General features: G+C 45.0%; 1 protein-coding gene across 1 annotated transcript in view; it reads left to right on the top strand.

Annotated features, from left to right (window-relative positions):
• Positions 1-5005: 5005 nt before the first annotated feature.
• The window catches only part of LOC122910809 (long-chain-fatty-acid--CoA ligase ACSBG2-like), a 31915-nt gene continuing 17798 nt past the window's right edge, over positions 5006-19122 (top strand). The window contains exons 1-3 of the mRNA XM_044255443.1: positions 5006-5028; positions 13555-13655; positions 17228-17457. Of these exons, the coding sequence (XP_044111378.1) occupies positions 5006-5028; positions 13555-13655; positions 17228-17457 (354 nt within the window). The remainder of the gene's footprint in view (positions 5029-13554; positions 13656-17227; positions 17458-19122) is intronic.

Genomic DNA, 19122 nt, shown 5'->3' with positions numbered 1-19122 from the left:
CAGGCTCCTTGCTCCTCGGGGAGCCTGCTTCTCCTACCTGCCATTCCTCCTGCGCTGGGGTTTAAACACCGATGGAACAAAGCTCCTTACGTTGTTGTGGATCTGGTTTTATTGTAACATTTTCAGTTTATGGAGTGTTGGGTAGCGGGGGAAAGAAGCTGTTCTGTTGACTCATATCAGGATATATTCTTTTTATCTCGTGGTGAGCACAGGCCAAAACGATATTAAGAAATGTGAAGGTACAGACGAAAATGTGCAACTCTTGAAAAACTCCAAATTGTAAAAGGACTTCCTTTTGATAGCTGTTAGGTATCTCAGTCTTTCGGGAATGTACCCTCTTGGGTCTGACCTCTTTGTGTAAAATTATGTCTATGAGATTCATCGTTATCGTGGAGCCCATCACTCACTCACCTTTTTAAAAACACTGTTGAGGAGTTTGACGGACATTTGGTTGGTTTCCCGTTTCCTCCAATTCTTGACAGGCACAGCTGGCAAGAAACTTGGGGTGCACAGTTGATAAGAAATCAGAAACTTCTGCAAATCATGCAACAGGTGGAATTGTAGTTGACAGCTGATAGGAAATTAAAGCCACTTTTTACAAGCCATTCGCAAATTACAAAAAGTGAAATTATATTTTCACAAAAAGTGAAATTATATTTGAAATTAACTAATTTCAAAATTAATTTGAAGAAATTATATTTGAATGTGGGAACTGGGAGCAACATGAGTGAGTTTAAGACTTTTGTCTTGAGAAATGTGGGGCTAATTACTTAGCTAGATAACTTATGTCCTTCAAAAACTGTTAACTCCTGGTGAGCCTGGAGATGTCACTTGAAGGTTAGAGCAGTTAACATTGGACTGCATCTAAAAGACAATCTAACCAAAGCAGGATTTTGAAATAGGGGCTTGGGGCACCCGGCTGGCTCAGATGGTAGAGCATGCCACTTGATCTCGGGGTTAGGAGTTCAAGCCCTGCATCAGGCATAGGGATTACTTAAAAATAAAATATTTTTTAAAAGTTGGGGCCTGGGGGTGCTCAGTCGTTTAAGCATCTGCCTTTGGCTCAGGTCATGACCCTAGGGTCCTGGGATCGAGCCTCGCGTCCGGCTCCCTGCTCGGTGGAGTCTGTTTCTCCCTCTCCCTCTGCACTCCGCTCCCCAGCTCCTGATCATGCTTTCTCACGCTATCGCAAATAAATAAATAAATATTTAAAAATTAAAAAAAGAAAGAAAGAAAGAAAAAAAACCCCACTGCAGCCTACTTTCCAGGCGGTCCATCTCTCCTGCCTGGAGGTAGGTAGAGACCCCAGATGCCGGGGGAGGTGGGGGCAGGGGTAAGAGATGGAAGCTCCCAGCAGGGGGAGCTCTGAGAAAACGTACAGGTTTTCTCTAGAAAAGTAAAACTGAATGAACATCACTGGGGCTGGTCGACAGGGGTAATGTCAAACCACCATTCCGTGGGCCACTACCTGTGCGGGTTTGGGGGGGGGCTTGTTATTTTACTTTATTACTATTTTTTATTGACCTATAACCAACAAAGGAGTTTGAGGTCACCCCATATTCTATTTGGGTATACTGCAAAATGATCGCAATAAATCTTGTTATTGTCAGCATATATACTTAAAATGTTTTTCTTGTGATGAGAACTTTTAAGATCGACTCTCTTAGCAACTTTCAAATACACAATACGGTATCCTTAACCGTAGCCACGATGCTGTACACATGCTGTACACATTGTATCCCCGGGACTAACTTATTTTATAACGGAAAGTTTGTAGCCCACGGTCCCCTTCACTTATTTTGCCCACGCCCACCGCCCCACCTCTGGCCACTAGCAGTCTTCTCTGTATCTGTGAGTTCGGTTTTTTCCCTTTTATCTTGTTTTTAGATTCCGCATATAAGTGAGTCCCTATGGTATTAGTCTCTAATTTATTTCACTCAGCATAATGCCCTCAAAGTCCATCTATGTTGCTGCCGATGGCAGGATTTCCTTCTTTTTTATGGTGATTCAGGATTCCCATGTCCGTGTGTATGTGTGTGTGTGTGTGTATCTCACATTTTCTTTATCCATCCAATTATAGACCAACTGTAGGTCATTTCCCTATCTCAACCATTGTAAAAACAACAACAACAACAGAACACTGTGATGAACATGAGTTGAGGTCCTATTCTCACTTCCCTTGGGTATATACCCCAAAGTAAAAACCACGGGATGAGATGGTCTAATGGTTTAATTTGAGGAACCTCCATACTCTTTCCCACAGTGGCTGCACCAATCAATTTACATTCTTACCAACAGTGCGCAAGGGTTCCCTTTCCTCCACGTCCTCGCCAGTGCTTATTTTTGACAACGGCCATTCTAACAGATATGAGGCGATAGGTCATTGTAAGTTTCATTTGCATTTCCCTGATGATGAGTGATGTCAAGCGCCTTTCATGTACCTGCTGGCCATTTGCATGTCTCCCTTAGGAAAATGTCTCTTCATATCCTCTGCCCACTTTTTAGTCAGATTTTGAGATTAAAAAATTATATATGTGTATTACTTTTGTAATATTTTTAGAAATTAATTTAAATATAAACAAGTAATGGGTCAGCCCCATAGAATATTGAATTAACACAGTACAGGGACAGGAGAAAAAGGGTATAGTTAAATTTTTGACAAATACAGCCAAGGTGTTCTTCAACAGAGCTATACTGATGCACTGCTGCCAAAAATATGGGAGCAACATGAGTAAGTTTAAGACTGTTGTCTTGAGAAATGTGGGACTAATTACTTAGCTAGATAACTTATGTCCTTCAAAAACTGTTAACTCCTGGTGAGCCTGGAGATATCACTTGAAGGTTAGAGCAGTTAACATTGGACTGCATCTAAAAGAAAATCTAACCAAAGCAGGGTTTTGAAATAGGGGTTTGGGGCACCCGGCTGGCTCAGATGGTAGAGCATGCCACTTGATCTCGGGGTTAGGAGTTCAAGCCCTGCATCAGGCATAGGGATTACTTTAAAATAAAATATTTTTTAAAAATTGGGGCCTGAGGGTGCCTGGGTGGCTCGGTCGGTTAAGTGCCTAGACTTTTGACTTTGGCTCGGGTCATGATCTCACGGTCTTGGGACCGGGTTGTGCGTTGAACTCCACATGCAGCAGGAAGTCTGCTTGAGAATTCTCTCTCCCTTTCCCTCTGCCCCTCCCCCAACACATGCTCACTCTCCAAAATAACTAATTTTTTAAAAAATAAAGGTTTATATTTTCTCAGCGATGGGAAATCTATGTGAACAGAGGCTGGCTTTGATTCAGCTACTCACTACTACCATCAAGGGCCCAGGATCTTAACCCTAAGCTTCTGGCTTCTTGAGTCCCTTACTGTAGCTTCATGATTGTAAAACAGCTGCCATGGCTCCACATAGGACATCCCCATTCCAGGCAGGAAGACGGGGGAAGGGGAAACCTCGGCGATCTTTCCTTTCCTGCTTGCCCTTCAGAGCAGATGTTTCCAGAAGCTAACTTGCCCTTATGTTGTGTTGGTTGGAATGGTCATACAGCCAGGTTCTGTGAAGAGCTGGGACACAGCACAGTTACAGAACCAAGTATGACTTCTGTCCCTTTGCCACTGGCTTCCTGTGTGACCTCAGCCAAGTGGCTTGGCCTCTCTGATCTTTAGTTGCTCTAATGGAGTGCATTCTGAGTATTAAATCATGTTACAGGGCCAGAATACTCTAATTATTTTAAAATTTTTGAGGAAAAATTCACATTAGATTAACCATTAATCAGTTTAAAGCAGACAACTCAGTGACGTTTAGTACATTCAGGATGTTGTGCACCCCTCACATCTATCGAGTTCCGAGATATTTCCATCACCCCCAAGGATAGACTCTATACCTGTTAGCAGTCATTCCCCAACCCACCTTCCCCAGCACCTTGCAACCTCTATTCTACTTTCTGTCTCTGTGAATTTCCCTATCGGTGAACGCCATCTCCCGTCCATTAAAGGCGTGACCCCAAAGTGGCCTCCATCACTTCTTTCCCCATCAGGATTCAGCCAGATGACCACATGTAGGAATAAGGGGCCTGGGAAACACAGTCATTAGGTGAGGGGTCTAGAGAAGGAGCCAAATGGATATTGGTAGACACTGGCTTTCCCAGCCACGGCCACCTCAGTACTCTGTGGGGTGAACACTGGTCAGCCATGGACCTGAACTACCCAGAAGTCTCCAGAGATAATGGAACACTCCTTGTTCTTTTCTCTTAGCAGGGCAGAATATTTGGTTGATAAATCTTTACGTATTGAGTACCTATTCTCTGCCCTGCCAGGGATGCAGCAATGAGCAAAACAGACATAGAGAAGGAGAGGCAGTCTGAAGATACATAACGCAGGGTAGTGTAATTCAAAGTGGCGAGATCCTTGCTGTCTCTGCTTAGGGAAGTTCTCCTGACCTCCCCGTGTCAGGTCCTTCATCAAACCCACTTGACTTGGGTCTCTCTGCACAACTCTAAGTTTGCATTCATTTGTATGATTCTAGGTTTCCTGCTGGGTTCCTGAACAGTCCTCATCTGGTTTTGCTCCTCTTTGTGTCCCCAGCATCTAGCACAACGTAAGTGTGGTAGCTCCATGGAATTTTCACAAATTCCATTGCAGGAATGCAATGTGTGCACATATGTACGCATGAACGAATGGATGAGTGAAAAGTCAACAGCAATCTTCCTGCCCCAGAAGCAGTTTCCTCCAAGGGTGGGGGTGGGGTGGGGAGGCAGAGACAGCCAGTGATGTCACAAGAGGTGTCTGGGATGGAAAGTTCTGGGAGGTTGAATGGGGTAGAAGGGCTGTTGGGAAGCAATACTGCCCACCTTTCTGCTGCTTGTCACCACTACCATCCTGGACCCAGACAGTAACGGGGTCTGGGAAGGAGCAGCACATGTCCAGATTTCCAGGATAGGCAACCTGTTCATGATCTTTGCGGAAGAAGAAGACACTCTGAGTAACCAAATGTCTCAGCAACCAATGCCGTGCCATGATGGCCAGGACTCATGACAAGTAACATTGGTATGGGGGAGGGGCATGTGGGGGGGTCCTTTGGGATTCAGTGGTATATTCCAGTAGGACTTACCCTTACCGCAGGCACACATATTGGCCTTGAGCCAGACCCTCAGTATCTTTTTTTGTTGCATTTTCTCACTGATTGCTGTTGGTGTACAAAAAAGCTATTGATTGCTTTTTCAATATTGATCTTTTGCCTAAACACCTTACAGAAATTTTTATTTATAATAGCTTTTCATTTTATTGGATAATCTAGGGAGTCAATCATATTATCTGCAAAATTACAGTGTTGTTTGTTTACAATCCGTATTTCCTTCATTTATTTTTCTTATGTTATTGCATTGGCCAGGAAACTTCATCAGTGCTGAATAGTAGCAGTCACAGCTGACATCTTTTGTCTTATTCTTTATTTCTTAGAAATTCTTCCAGAGCTTTTGTTGCTGTTATTAAGTATAGTATGTATTGAATATTTCTGCCAGATATACTTTATCAAGTTAAAGAAAGTCTTCCATTTCTTATTTGCTAAGAATTTTCATAAACAAGATATTTCATCAAATTCTATCTTGAAGAGATCATATGTTTTTTCTTCCTCTCTTAAATGCAGTAACTCATATTGATAAGATGTTTAGTGTTGAATAATTTTTGCAGTTCTAATAAGCCTTATGTGGCCTTTTAAAATGGTGAAATGGGGAGTCTGGGTGACTCAGTTGGTTAGGTGTCTGGCTTTTGATTTTTGGCTCAGGTCATGATCTTGGGATCGTGGGATTGAGCTCTGTGTCCCCATGCTCAATGGGGAGTCTGCTGGAGATTCTGTCTCTCCCTCTTCCTCTGCCACCCTCTCCATATTCTCTAAAATAAACAAATCCTTAAAATAAATTGTGAAACATCTTGTATATAAAATAAAACAAAAAATCTGAAAATTTAATGAATAGCAATAAATGTCTATACCTATTTCTTTATGGAATAAAATGATACTAGTAACTTGTACATCCTCTGTGTGCCCTACCTTTTTCTCATGTTCGTCCCTCTCCTGATAGTGTAACCACTACCCTGAATTGTCTGCAGAAACTTCCCTGTACTTTGAGCACCCAAACAAGTACTAATTAATGTTGCCTGTTTGTGAACTATATATAAAAATCATACTACCACCTGCTTCTTTATCAGCACCATGACTGGGAAATGAATCCAATTTTTTGTGTATGTTCTTGGATTTTTCTTCACAGTGTAGTACAACATAATGGATATGTCTACTCTTCTGTTGATGGACACTAGGGGTTTTCCAGTGTGGGGTTCTTACAGACACTGCTGCTGCAAACATTGCTGTTCATGTCTCCTGGGGCAGATATGCAAGAGTTTCTCTTGGGTATATGTGTCTGGGAGTGGAAATGCCAACTCAGGTATAGGTACATGTTCACTGTTAATGGTTAACACCAGAGCTTTGTCAGTTGGGTGTGCTGTCTTTATCTCATATCCGTAGTGGAGGAGAGCCCCCATTCCCTTTCCCTTCCAGCACTTGGATGCATTTTTTGTATCTACTGGGAATGAAATATCTCATTTAATGTTTGTTTTTCTCATTATCAAGAACACAAGCATCTTGTCCTGTTTATGACCCGTTTGTTTCCTGTGAACTGCTTGTTCATGTTTTTGCCCATCTCCTGTTGGATTACTTATCTATGCCTTTTTAATCCAGAGCACCTCTTTTCATATTATGGATATCAGTTGTTTCTTGGCATCTGAACAGAGCAAATCTCTTATCCCAGTCAGTGACTTGTCTTGATTTACTGTTTTCTGATGTCCCAATACATAGACATTCTGTTTCTGGTAAAGATTCCTTAAATACATGGCTGGACTGGACCTTCATTTGATTGAAGAGTCATACCATCTCCACTTAAAGCTGCTTATGAATGAATGAATGCTCCTCAGACTGAGAAGAAAAAATTATGTTGTGGCCATAGGCAAACTAACCTTTTTGTGTCCTAGTTTCATTTGTAAAATGCAGAATAATAGTAAATAACAGTACCTACCTCCTAGGATTATTGTGAAGATTAAATGACTTAATGCACAGAAAACTTTCAGAACAGTGCTCAGCGCACAGGAAAGACCCATTTGTTATTTGCTTTGCTTGTCGATGCTGTTCTGTAATGAACAGTCTCGGTCTTTTTTTTTTTTTTTTAAGATTTTATTTATTTATTTGACAGAAAAAAAGAGAGTACGCAGTAAGGGGAGCAGTGGGCAGAGGGAGAGGGAGAAGCAGATGCCCCAGTGAGTGGGGAGCCCCATGCAGGACTTGATCCAAGGACCCTGGGATCATGACTTGAGCTAAAGGCAGACCCTTAACCAACTGAGTCACCCAGGCGTCCCAACAGTCTTGTCTTAACAGGACTTCTAGTTTTACCAGGATCCTCTCAGTCCAAGATCACAGGAAGTGTCTCTGGGTAGAGCTCCCATATTATCTTTCTCTGTAGAAAATACTCTAAGTGCTTGCCATCTGCACCTCGTAACTGCCTTGTCGAGTCCAGAGTTTCTCAGTGTTGGCACTACTGACATTTGAGATCAGATGATCCTTAGTTGTGAGGAGCTATCCTGGCCACTGCAGGGCATTGAACAACACCTCTGGTCTCTACCTGCTAGATGCCAGTAGTACTCCCCAACTTGTGACAATCAAAATGTCTCCAGACATTGCCAGGTGTCCTCTGGGGGTCAGAATGGCCCCTCGTTGAGAACCACAGGTCTACTGAATCAATATATTTGGATATATACTCATTCATCTAATACTGATTGAACCCCTTTAATGTGTTAGGCATTGTGGTATGTGTTAGGGATATAGTGATCAACAAGACAGTCACACACACACACATAGTTACAAAGCTAGATCATGCAATAAAGGGGAAGAGAGGATGGAATGGGAGGGAGTAGGCTCTAGCTCAGCCTGGGATAACAAGGGATATTCCTGTGAAGAACAGATTCATAGGCAGAGGCTGAGTCTGGGAAGGAAGGAATAGATGAAGATTGGGGAGAACAGTGTTTTGAGCATAAAGGACAGCATGTGCAAAGGCCCTGCGGTGAGAGGGAGACTAGAGTGTGTGGGGATAGAGAGAAGGTCCAAGCAGATGGAGCTAAGGAGGTGAGGGGTATGGCAGGAGGTAAGGCTGTCTTTGCATTTATTTCTATATGCCCCTTGCTCTTAGAGGCTAATTGTAGATGTCTGCACCTAGAACAACCAAGCCTCTGCACCCACAGTCTGCTCTGTCTGGAAGACACACCCCAGTAGAACTCCACATCCTTCAAGTCTCACTCAACTCAGATGACACCTCCTCAGAGAGGCCTTCCTGACCACCCCAGCATTCTCTACTACAACACCCTGTTCTGTTGTTCTCATTGGGATCATTACCAACCTGAGTTTTTTTTAATCGAAGGGATACCCACATATCACAAGATTCACCACTTTAAGGTGCACAAGTCAGTGGCATTCAGGACGTTCACACTGATGAGCAACCACCTTCTCTACCTTGTTCCAAAATATTTTCATCACCCCCAAAGGAAAGCGCATGCCCATTAGCCGTCACTCCCCATAGTTCTGTCCCTAGCTCCAGGCACCCCCTAATCTGCTTTCTGTCTCTATGGATTTACCCATTTGGGACATTTCCTACAGATGCATCACAGGCTGTATCCTTTGACATCTGGCTTCTCTTGCTCAGTATGATGTTTTTTGAGGCTCATCCTGTTACTATCTGAACAGATATTTGTTCCTTTCCTGGCTATTTTTTCCAACTAGAATGTCAGCTCAAGGAGGGATTTTGTCCATCTTTTGCCCAGTGCCTAGAACTCTGCCTGGCACACAGTAGGTGCTCAGAAGACACAAGGAGAAGAGGGTCCCAGGATCCACCTCTGTCTTTCTCCCTCACTGAATTTGTAAGAAATGTTCTTGATGATGGTTCAGCTTGAGAGAAAGCAGGGCAGGCCCCCCGATGGCCGTGGGCACTTAACAATTTGAGACCTATCATCTTCCCCTTCTCACGGCTTCAGCGGTAGGGTCAGATCGCTTACGTTTTGCTTTATGACCACCACAGAGCCAACAACTCCTTAGACCAGAGGCAAAACCATATTTTCCTGAGTCACAAACACATACACAAATCCATTCACCTGCACAAACGGCCACCTCTTTGTATGTTGTCCTGAATCTTGCTTTTCTGATTTAATATCCTGTCTTGAAGAACATTCAGATTCAGTAACCATGAACCAACCTCTCTGTGGTGTGTATGAATTTTCATCGAGATGAGACTTGCGTAGCATAAATTAACCTTTTTACAGTGGATGGCTCAGCGGCATTTAATACGCTCACAGTCTTGTGCAATCATCACTTTTGTTCAGTTGCAAAAATGGTTCATTGCTCCAAAAGGAAACTCTGTACACATCGACCCGTCGTTCCCCACCCCCACCCCTTGGTGGGTAATTCCTTGGTGTCTCCAGTCTACTTTGGTTTGTCTTCATGTGGATTCCACTCCCAGTTGGAACTCTGGGCAGGTCTGTCCTTGAGGTCCTCTCCAGCAGACCCAAATGTTTGTCATGGTACCCTGCATGAGGTAGATCTTTTATTACATTCTTACTCGTTTTAGGTTTTATCCCAAGTTTTACTTTTAAGGGGGATACATAATTTTGTTGTAGAGTACACCTTTTCTTTTTTTACTTTGCCAAAGTAAGCCTTTTTAGATATAACGTTTTTGTTTTTGTTTTTGTTTTTAAATAAAAGTGGCTGGATGAAATTTTTCTCTTTAGACTGATAGAATAAAAATATAGCTTGAAAGAATGCTATCACCATGTAACAATACTGGGGAGAGTGATTAGGCTTTTATTTCTTTTAAGATTTTATTTATTTGAGAGAGAGAGAGAGAGCATGAGTGGGGGGTGGGGAAAGGCAGAGAGAGCAGACTCCCTACTGAGCAGGGAGCCTGATGCAGGGCTCGATCTCAGGACCCTGGGATCATGACCCAAGCTAAAGGCAGACTCCTAACCAACTGAGTCACCTAGACGCCCTACGATTAGGCTTTTAAACAATACATACTTGACATACTGTGGACAGGAACTAAGTTTCAACAGGAGATGGGAAGTGATTGCAAACAAGCTATTTGCTCCTTAAGTTTTACCTTTAGTGATACTGGAAAACCCAATGAACTAGCTATGGAACATTTTTGAAGGGTCCACAGCACACCTGATTCGCACATTGTAGAATTCATGTTTTTGGTGTAGAGTTTTAGAGTTCTGGCAAATGCTTGGAGTCATATAAGCAGCAGCACAGTCACTGTTGCCAGCCCACCCCCAAATTCCTCCTGTCCCCCCTTCACAGTGAACCCCACTTCACACCCCAACTGCTGGCAACCTCCAACCTGTTCTCTGTCACTACTGTTTTGCCTTTTCCAGAAAGTCACATAAATGGAATCATAAAGCAGGTGGCCTTTTGAGTCTGACTTGTTTCTCTCAGGTCTTCGAGATTTGCTCAGACGGCTGCCTCCACAGTTCCATCCCCTGTGGTGTGGCGTTCCACGGTATGGATGTACCATGAAGACGGGAGGGGGGAGGGGGGGCAGGGGGCTGCGCAGGGCCTTGTGGGCACAAAGAAGATGTGGGCTTACACCCCGCGGGAGGTGGGAGCCCTGGAGAGTTGCAGGCAGAGGATGGGCATGGTCAGACCAGCATTTTATTTTATTCTTAATTCTTAATAGTTTTTATGACGGAACATTTCTCTCTCTCTCTCTCACACACACACACACACACACACACACAAATAGCATCGTGATCCACCCCTCCCAACGACAGCAATAGCTATCCATTGCTTTGCTCCAATAATTGTCAACGTGGAGCTGGCCTCGACTCTCTCCAGGCGGCCGCGCTCCCGCTGCACCTTTTTAAAGCAGACTCCAGATAGTGTGTTATTTCACATGGAATCCTTCAGCAACAGGGATTCTTTAACTGAGTCTCAAACCATCATCACACTTCAAAACGTGACCATCCTTTCTTCGTGTCATTTGACATCCATTCAGTGTTCAAGTCCCCACTGACCACAGATGCCTTGTTTGGGTTGGGATGCGGCTGGAATCCACACACTGAATGTGGTTGATGGAATCCACCATTGAGCAGGGTCCCTCTGGCTCATGGGAGGGAGCCCAGGTTCCAGAGAGCTGTGCCTGTCTGGGGGAGCAGTAGTTTGGGGCCCTAGTTTGAAGACTGGGACAGATGTGGGGGGGAAAGGGGAGCAGAAAGAGAGAGGGAGAAGGGGAGGGAAAGCAGGGTGGGGGAGAGGGAGGGAAGAGAGCGGAAGGAGACGGAAGGAAGGAAGAAGGGAAACAGATAAGGGAGAGAGGAGACAGGATGGAGAGATAAAGGGAGGGAGGGAGGGAAGTTGGTTAGGTGATGGGTAGACAGATGGACGAGCGGATGGAAGGACGGATGATGGGGAAGGGTGGAATGTGGATGGACGGCTGCGAGGGAGGGTGATGGAAGGAAGGAAGGGAGGGAGGGGCAAGTAGGGATGAAAGGGTAGATCAGGGCAGGGGGTGCGGTACACCAAGTTTCTAAGCCAGGGCCAGCTTCTCCAGGAGGACCTTGGACTTCCTGGTTTCTTCTTTTGTCGCACACTTTATGAATGTCTTTGCGTGCGTGTTCCTAGCTTCATTCAGATCCGCTATGTTTGGCTATTTGCTTTCCTCCATTGATTGATCTACTCTGTGTGCATCAATGCCACAGAGACTCATTTCAGTTCATCTTATAATGTGCTTTTCTAGCTACTCATTTTCACTGAAATGTACAGTTAGACCCGTGCTATCGTAGAACCGTGCACAGGTTATGGGGCTGTATTAGCCAGACAGTGGATCGTCAGGTTCTTGTAGGACATGAACTGCAAATCTAGAGTTTAGGACTGCTTGACTCTGGCATCAAGTATAATGTTTGCCACGAGGAAGATAAGACAATTTTCCTTCACGGAAACCACCGACACACTGTTCTCAAATGATGTCAGCCAGCGGTGCAGGGCACCGCTGATGATATCTGCAGACATCTTGGATTGGAATGAAATAACATACTGGATTTGTGATTTTAATTACATGCTTAGGGGAATCTGATTAATGAAACATGTGGCCAATGTTCAGATGTTTCGGAAATTTTGATTGGTTAAATTCCTAAGTTCATTAAATGGCACTTAAGATTTAGTATCTTCTCAACATTTATGCAAGTAGATTACCCCACAGAACAAAGTATTGCAGAATGGGCGACTCAGCAGAAACTTATTTTCTCTTGGTTCTGGAGGCTGGATGTCCAAGATGAAGGTGTCAGCGGGGCTGGTTTCCAGGGACAGCCCTCTTCATAGTTTGCAGACAGCTGTGTCCTCACCAGGTGCAGCGAGAGCAAGGGCGGCTGTCTTTATAAAGATGCTAATCCGGTTGGATCAGGACCCCATTATTAGGACTTCCAGTAACCTGAATTGCTTCCCTAAAGGTTCCATCTCCAAATACAGTCACACTGGAGGGGGGGGGGCTTCAACATATGAATTTTGGGGAACATAATTTTGTCCAGGAAAACAACTATTAATTTTTGTCAAGTAAAGTAAAGGATTAACACACTGAAAATCAGACAAGGTTAAGGAGTGGTGGTCGACCCCATCGGACACGAAAGGATTCAAACAACGGAGTCCAGTTCGTGAGCACGCGAGGACCCCGGCAGCCACAAGCGTCCCTGTCCTCCCAGGATGGGTTAGCGACCACGGGATCTGAAGTCTGACCTCTGCACACTGTCTTCCAAGGGGCCCGCCTCAGTCTCACAATCTACGAGAGTGTCTGTCTCCCCACATTCTCACTAATATCAAGTGTTTTTCAGCCTTTTTGAGCCTACTCAATCTGACAGGTGAAATACATCACAATATTTTCCACTGTACTCTCTCATGACTGAGAAAGTCATTTTAAATCTGCTTTCAGGGAACTTTCTTTTTATGCTCTTTAGGATACCAGGAGATTTTCTTACGGATCCTCAGGAGTTCTTCCCACGTAAAGGAAATCAGGCCTTTCTCTATTAGACAGGTTACCCGCATTTTTTCTCAATTTGTTGTGAATCTTTTGAGTTTTTATGGTATTCTTTTGCTACGTGGAAATTAAAAACTTCTTAACGTAGCAAGATTTTCTGTTTTTCCTTTATGTCCTTTGGGTTTTCATGTCATACTATCCTTAAGGCAACCAAGAAGAACCAAACTCTCCCATGGGTTTCTTTCCCTTGCTAGAGTTCAGAATGTTTCCTCACCCACAGGACCACATACGGACTTGGTTGTTATGCCCCAGCCGTTTCATAGACTCACGGACTGAATGCCCTCTGGACTTACAACTGCTCTACGATCTGTCACACGGACCCCTCCCCTCCCCTCCTAGGCCTGGGACTAGCATGACTAATAGATCCCAGGATTCTAGGCAGTGGATGGAAGCTGGCCTCAGGCCTGCAGCCCCTTTGCCAGCCCTGCTAAGTTCCTTGCCTTGTGTCTTGCAGTGCTATGAAGCATGGTGTCTCCGGACCTGGAAAGGCCGAAAACCCCAAGACTCAGGAAGTGGAGATTAAGGACCCTGAAGGAGACATGAGTAAAAACAAAGGTATGTTGTGCTCGAGAGCATTTAGGAAAGGGAACGCGGCACAGACTCAGCCAAGCCTTTTCATAAAGGAGCAACCCCACCTTAGAAAGTCAGGGCACACTTGCTCCTTGCCTGGGTCCCTGGCTTTGGCTGATGTGCCTGCACCTGGGGTGGAGGCATAGGCGACTCCTACCTACATCTGATAGTGAGCACAGGCCGTCCAGACCAGCTGCTGTCTGAGCAGAGCTCCGCCGACAGGGGTGAGGGCCCACTCTTTGGAAACCTCATTTGTATTGTTTGTACCACAAGACGCTGATCACAACACCTCCCTGTTAGGACAGCCGTGTGGGTAAAGCACCCAGCAACCATTATATCTAGTGCGGATATAATTATACGTGTGTGTGTGTATACAATGTAATAATATATATAGCATAGATATGAATATGACAGGACATATAGTGGGTATCATTGTGTGTGTGTGTGTATATATATATATATATATATATATATATATATATAAAGTACAGATGCAATTCTATATATAGAAAGAGAGAGAGGGACAGAGTCCAGATGAAATATGGGCCAAATGTAATACTATAACGCAGATGTACTCACATACATATAATGCAGATGTAATATTATTTATATAATACAGACAATACATATCATAGAGTACAGGTATATTGTAATTAAATGCTACTCTGTATTACCATTTGTATTTTATATGTTTTATGATAACTACATAGGGCAGGTATGCGATAATGATTTTCCTCTGTCTGCTGTAACCACTTTGCCGGCGGAACAAAGCTCAGGGAACATCACGAGACAGAGTGAGCTCATTATCTTTCACAGCTGCCCTCTTCTGAGGGCCTAAAATGTTGGCAGGAATGACAGCTTTTATAACCATTCTCAAGTGACCGCGATCTTCAGAATGTCATTCCGGTCACTGTCAGATTCCCAGGGCCCAGGCTGCGTGGTGGAAACAAGAGAAACTGCCTTCTGTGAGGGCTCTAGAGGCTGCAAGTCTGAGATCAAGGGATAGGCTGGGTTGGCTTTTCCTGGAGGCTGTGATGGACAGTCCGTTCCCTGGTCTCCAGGCTCCTGGTGGCCCTTGGCAATCCTTGGTGATCCTTGGTTTACGAAGGCATCACGGCTATCTCTGCCTCTGTCATTACATGACGTTCCTCTCTGGGTCTCTCTGTGTCCTCTCCTTCTTTCTGTAAGGACACCAGTCATTCGATTTAGGGCCAACCCTACTTACAGAATCTCATCTTGGGGCCCTCAACTGATTCCAGCTGCCAAGGCCCTATTTCCAAATAAGGTCACATTCTGAGATTCTGTACATGAATTCTGGGGGAGCGTCATTCAACCCAATACAGCCAATAAAATATCCCTAACCAGGGTCCAGGTGACACACCTCCACATTTCTGTCCCATTTAAAGCTTCTCCCTTCCCCCAGGCCTCAGGCTGCATGCCTGGAGCAGTGGGGGTGGGGAGGCCTGATGAGCTGTTTTTTTCATCCCCTCCACCATGCTCCCCCCTTCAACGTTGCCCACGGTAAGCTGTCATGCCTCTGGCTGCTAACTCCTTGGGGGCGGGGCCGGGGGCACTTCTGAACTAGCCTCGCCTTGATGTTGGCTTCCGTGGGTTGAACTATATCCCCCTGCCGTGGTCTAAATACTTGTGTCCCTCCAAAACTCCCACATTGCAACTTAACCCCAAGGTGATTACATTAGAAGGTGGGGCCGATCAGAAGGGATCAGGCCACGAGGTCCACGTGAACTGGATCAGTGTCCTGATAAAGAAGGCCCCAGGGAGCTCCCTCATCCCTTCTGCCAAGGGAGGACGCAGTGAGAAGCCGCTATCAGCCAGAAAGCAGGTTCTCACCAGACACTGAATCCACCAAAGCCTTGGTGTCTGACTTCCTGGCCCCTGCAACTATGGGAAATAAATGTTATTTGTAAGTGTCTTGCATTGTGCTAGAATAGTCACATGAACAAAAATGCACCCCAACATTCAGCACCTCGGGATGTGACTTATTTGGAAAGAGGGGTCACCGCATGTGTCATTAGATAAGACGAGGTCGTTCGCATGGGTCCTAACCCAATGACTGTGTTCGTGTGAAAAGGGGCAAGTTGGACACAGACAGGCACACAGGGGGATCGCCACGTGAAGCTGAGGGCAGAGACTGGGATGAAGCTTCTGGAAGCCAAGGAACTCCAAAGATGGCCAGCAAATCACCAGGAATGAGGAGAGAGACATGGAACATGTTCTCCACCAGGGCCTCCAAAGGCGCTAACTGTGCACACACCTTGATCTCATACTCATCATCTCCAGAACTGAGAGAACAGATTTCTCTTGTGTCAGCCACTCAGTCTGGGGAACTTTGTCACGGCGGCCCTAGTCGACTTAATACATAGTTCATGTTCTTTGCTCAGTGCCCACTGGTGACTTTCCTCACGGTCTGTCTCTCAACATGGATCTCCAGGTGAAGTGGAATTCTTTCTACTGGCTTCCAGCCAAAAGCCTCTCCATGAGGTCCATGTCAGTCAAAGGAAAAATCCCCCAGCAGGTAGACGTGTGGTGCTCTCCCAACCCCGCTATCTACTCGGCCATTTCCAGCTACCAGCCCTCCAGTGGATAAGTTTCAAAGTCAAGAGTCATACACCCATTTCTCCAAGAGGGTTTCCAGAATCTTCTCTCACTTGGCCCATGGTCGGGGGGCGATGAGCAACACACTACTCACCAACTCTCTCCACAGGAAACCCTCTTGTCCTCTCTAGGGGTCAACCATTTCACTCCTGAAAGGAGGTGAGTGAGGAAGGAAAACAAACTGGCTTTGAGCCAGCCCCTTTGCCTGGTCCGTATAAGTTGGTGGAATCGGGTGGTCTGGGTGATGTTGCCTCAAAACCCGACCCCAAACCTCAACAGCTCAACACAATACGGGCTTGTTTCTTGCCTGCATTATGTGTATCTGGCACTAGGGTTCCTCCCTGACATGTGCTCGCACCATTTTTGTGAGGAGAATGGGGTATGGTGGGTCACACACCAGCTCTTAAACCTTCCGCCTGGGAGAGAGACACAATGGCCACTTCTCACATTCCACTGACCAAAGCATGTAGTCTGCCACGCGTCCATTTTACCTTAAAAAAAAAAAAACCCTATAAATAATATGGAACTCGAGCTAATGATTCACATGCTGAAGTGCTTAAGGGGGAAATGGATGGGTAGCCGCAGCACTGAAATGGACAGAGTGATGGACGGATGGAGAGAGATGGGGGGACCGAGATAGGATAAAGCAAACGGAGCAAATGCCAGCAGTTGTGGAAACCACGTGGTAAGAGGATGTTGGCTCTACAGACCATTCAGGTTTCTTGTAGGTGTGAACATTTTCACAGTAATTTGTTGGGGGGGTGGCAAGGAAAAGTAAGAAAGAGGAAACATGAATGGGTTGGCTGGGTTGGTCATGTGACTTCACCCGGGGAGTGGGATTAATTCAACACTCAGGCCTTCAAGCCCAAAAAGGACACTCCTCCCCCAAAGTTATTAAATTAATAAAAACATTTGCCACCAACCCTGGTGGCTGTTTGCAGTTACTCCTGGGCTGTGGACCATTCATCGAGATGGAGAAGTCCTTCTGAGGCTATCGAAACATGGGCTAGGCCATGAGACCCCAGTAACCATCCCTGATTTTTTTCGGGAGTCAGTCAAACGATTTGGGGCATATCCAGCTCTTGCAACAAAGAACGGTGAGCAGTGGGAAGTCCTGAATTTCAACCAGTACTATGCGGCTTGTCGGAAGGCTGCAAGAGCCTTGATCAAGGTAAATGAGTTATTCATTCATTCATCAGTCGATCATTCATTCTATATGCACAAACATATGGTATAAAATGCACGAGGCACCACAAGATATGAAGGTTCACTGGTGACAATTTTCACTTTAATTCTGACCCCTCTCTTACGGAGGCAGCCACCCTTGCCAGTTTTTTGTAAATCCTTTTGGGGAATAAACTATGTGTATGTATATTATGAAATTTCTCTACAAGCAAATTTTTACATAGATGGTAGCCTAGTCTACCCATCATTCTTCATCTTCCTATTTTTTTGCTTTAAAAAAAGAGATTTTACCTATTTACTTGAGAGAGAGAGAGAGAACACAAGCAGGCAGAGGGGCAGAGGGACAAGCAGACTCCCCACTGAGCACAGAGCTCAACTCGGGGCTTGATCCCAGGACCCAGAGATCCTGATCTGAGCCAAAGTTCAATGCCTAACTGACTGAGCTAACCAGACGCCCCACATCTTGCTTTTTAAAATCTCTATGTATTAGTTAGCTACTGCTGCATAACAAATTACCCCCAAATTTAGTTTCATGGTGTCTCAGGAGGCTGTGGTCAAGCTGTCCATCTGAAGGTTTGACTAGGGCCAGAGGATCCACTTGTAAGCTTACTTACATGGCTGGTAATTGGCAAGACGTCGACCTTATTCCTTGTTCCCTGTCCTTCTCCATTGGGCTGAGTGTCTTCAGACTATGGCAGCCAGCTCCCCCAGAATGAGTGATCCAAAAGAAAGTGTGAACAAAATGGGAATCATATCTTCCCATAGCTTCCATGACGTAATCTCAGTGGCATACTATCCCTTCTTCGGTATTCTACCGGTTACACAGACCAGCCTTGACACAATGTGGGAGGGGATTATACAGGAACACAAACCCCGGGAGGTAAGAATCAGCGAGCGCCATCTTGGAAGCTGCCTGCCATGCTCTGAGTTCCTTTCATGTTGATTCACTAAAACCAAATCCATACTCTTTTCAGCAACTACGAATATGTATGTAACAATACTGGCATACTGGTGGGTAGTGACAGTATTTCCAGACTTTGCTACTATACATGGAGGCACAGAAAACCTTCTTTGTACAATGAATTCTTACCGAGAAAGTGCTTCTATCGGCCCACTCAGAGTGTGTGAGAGACTCTGCTTACCTATTATTCTTGCCAACATCATATTATAAAAAATGTGCATATTGGCTACTTTGATAAGCATGTTAGGCAGAATTCTACAATGACCCCCTCAAGATTCCCAACTCCTGGTATAATCACACTGTATGGACAGACTCCTCCCCTTGAGTACAGGCAGGACTTATGACTATGATGGGATTTTCCTCCTGTGCTGGCAAAGGTGAAGAGATTTTGCCGATGGAATTAAGCTCCCTGATCAGCTGGCATCGAGTACATGAAAACAGCAAGGGCTCTGATGGGCCTGACCTAATCAGGAAAACCATTAAAAGAAAAATTCTTCTGCTGGCTTTGAGGAAGCACATTGCCATGTTGTGGACAGGGCTATGTGGCAGGGGACAACAGACCACCTCTGGGAAAGCAGTCCCCAGTTGATAGCTGGGAAGAAAACATGGACCTCAGACATTTGACTACATGGAAATAAATAGAGCAAACAGTCAGTAACTGTGGGAGAAGATTCTCAAGTTTCAGAGGCA

This window comes from Neovison vison, chromosome 6 (assembly GCF_020171115.1).
Source record: "Neovison vison isolate M4711 chromosome 6, ASM_NN_V1, whole genome shotgun sequence".
Taxonomy (NCBI): domain Eukaryota; kingdom Metazoa; phylum Chordata; class Mammalia; order Carnivora; family Mustelidae; genus Neogale; species Neogale vison.
This window is presented reverse-complemented; position numbering and strand designations above follow the sequence as displayed.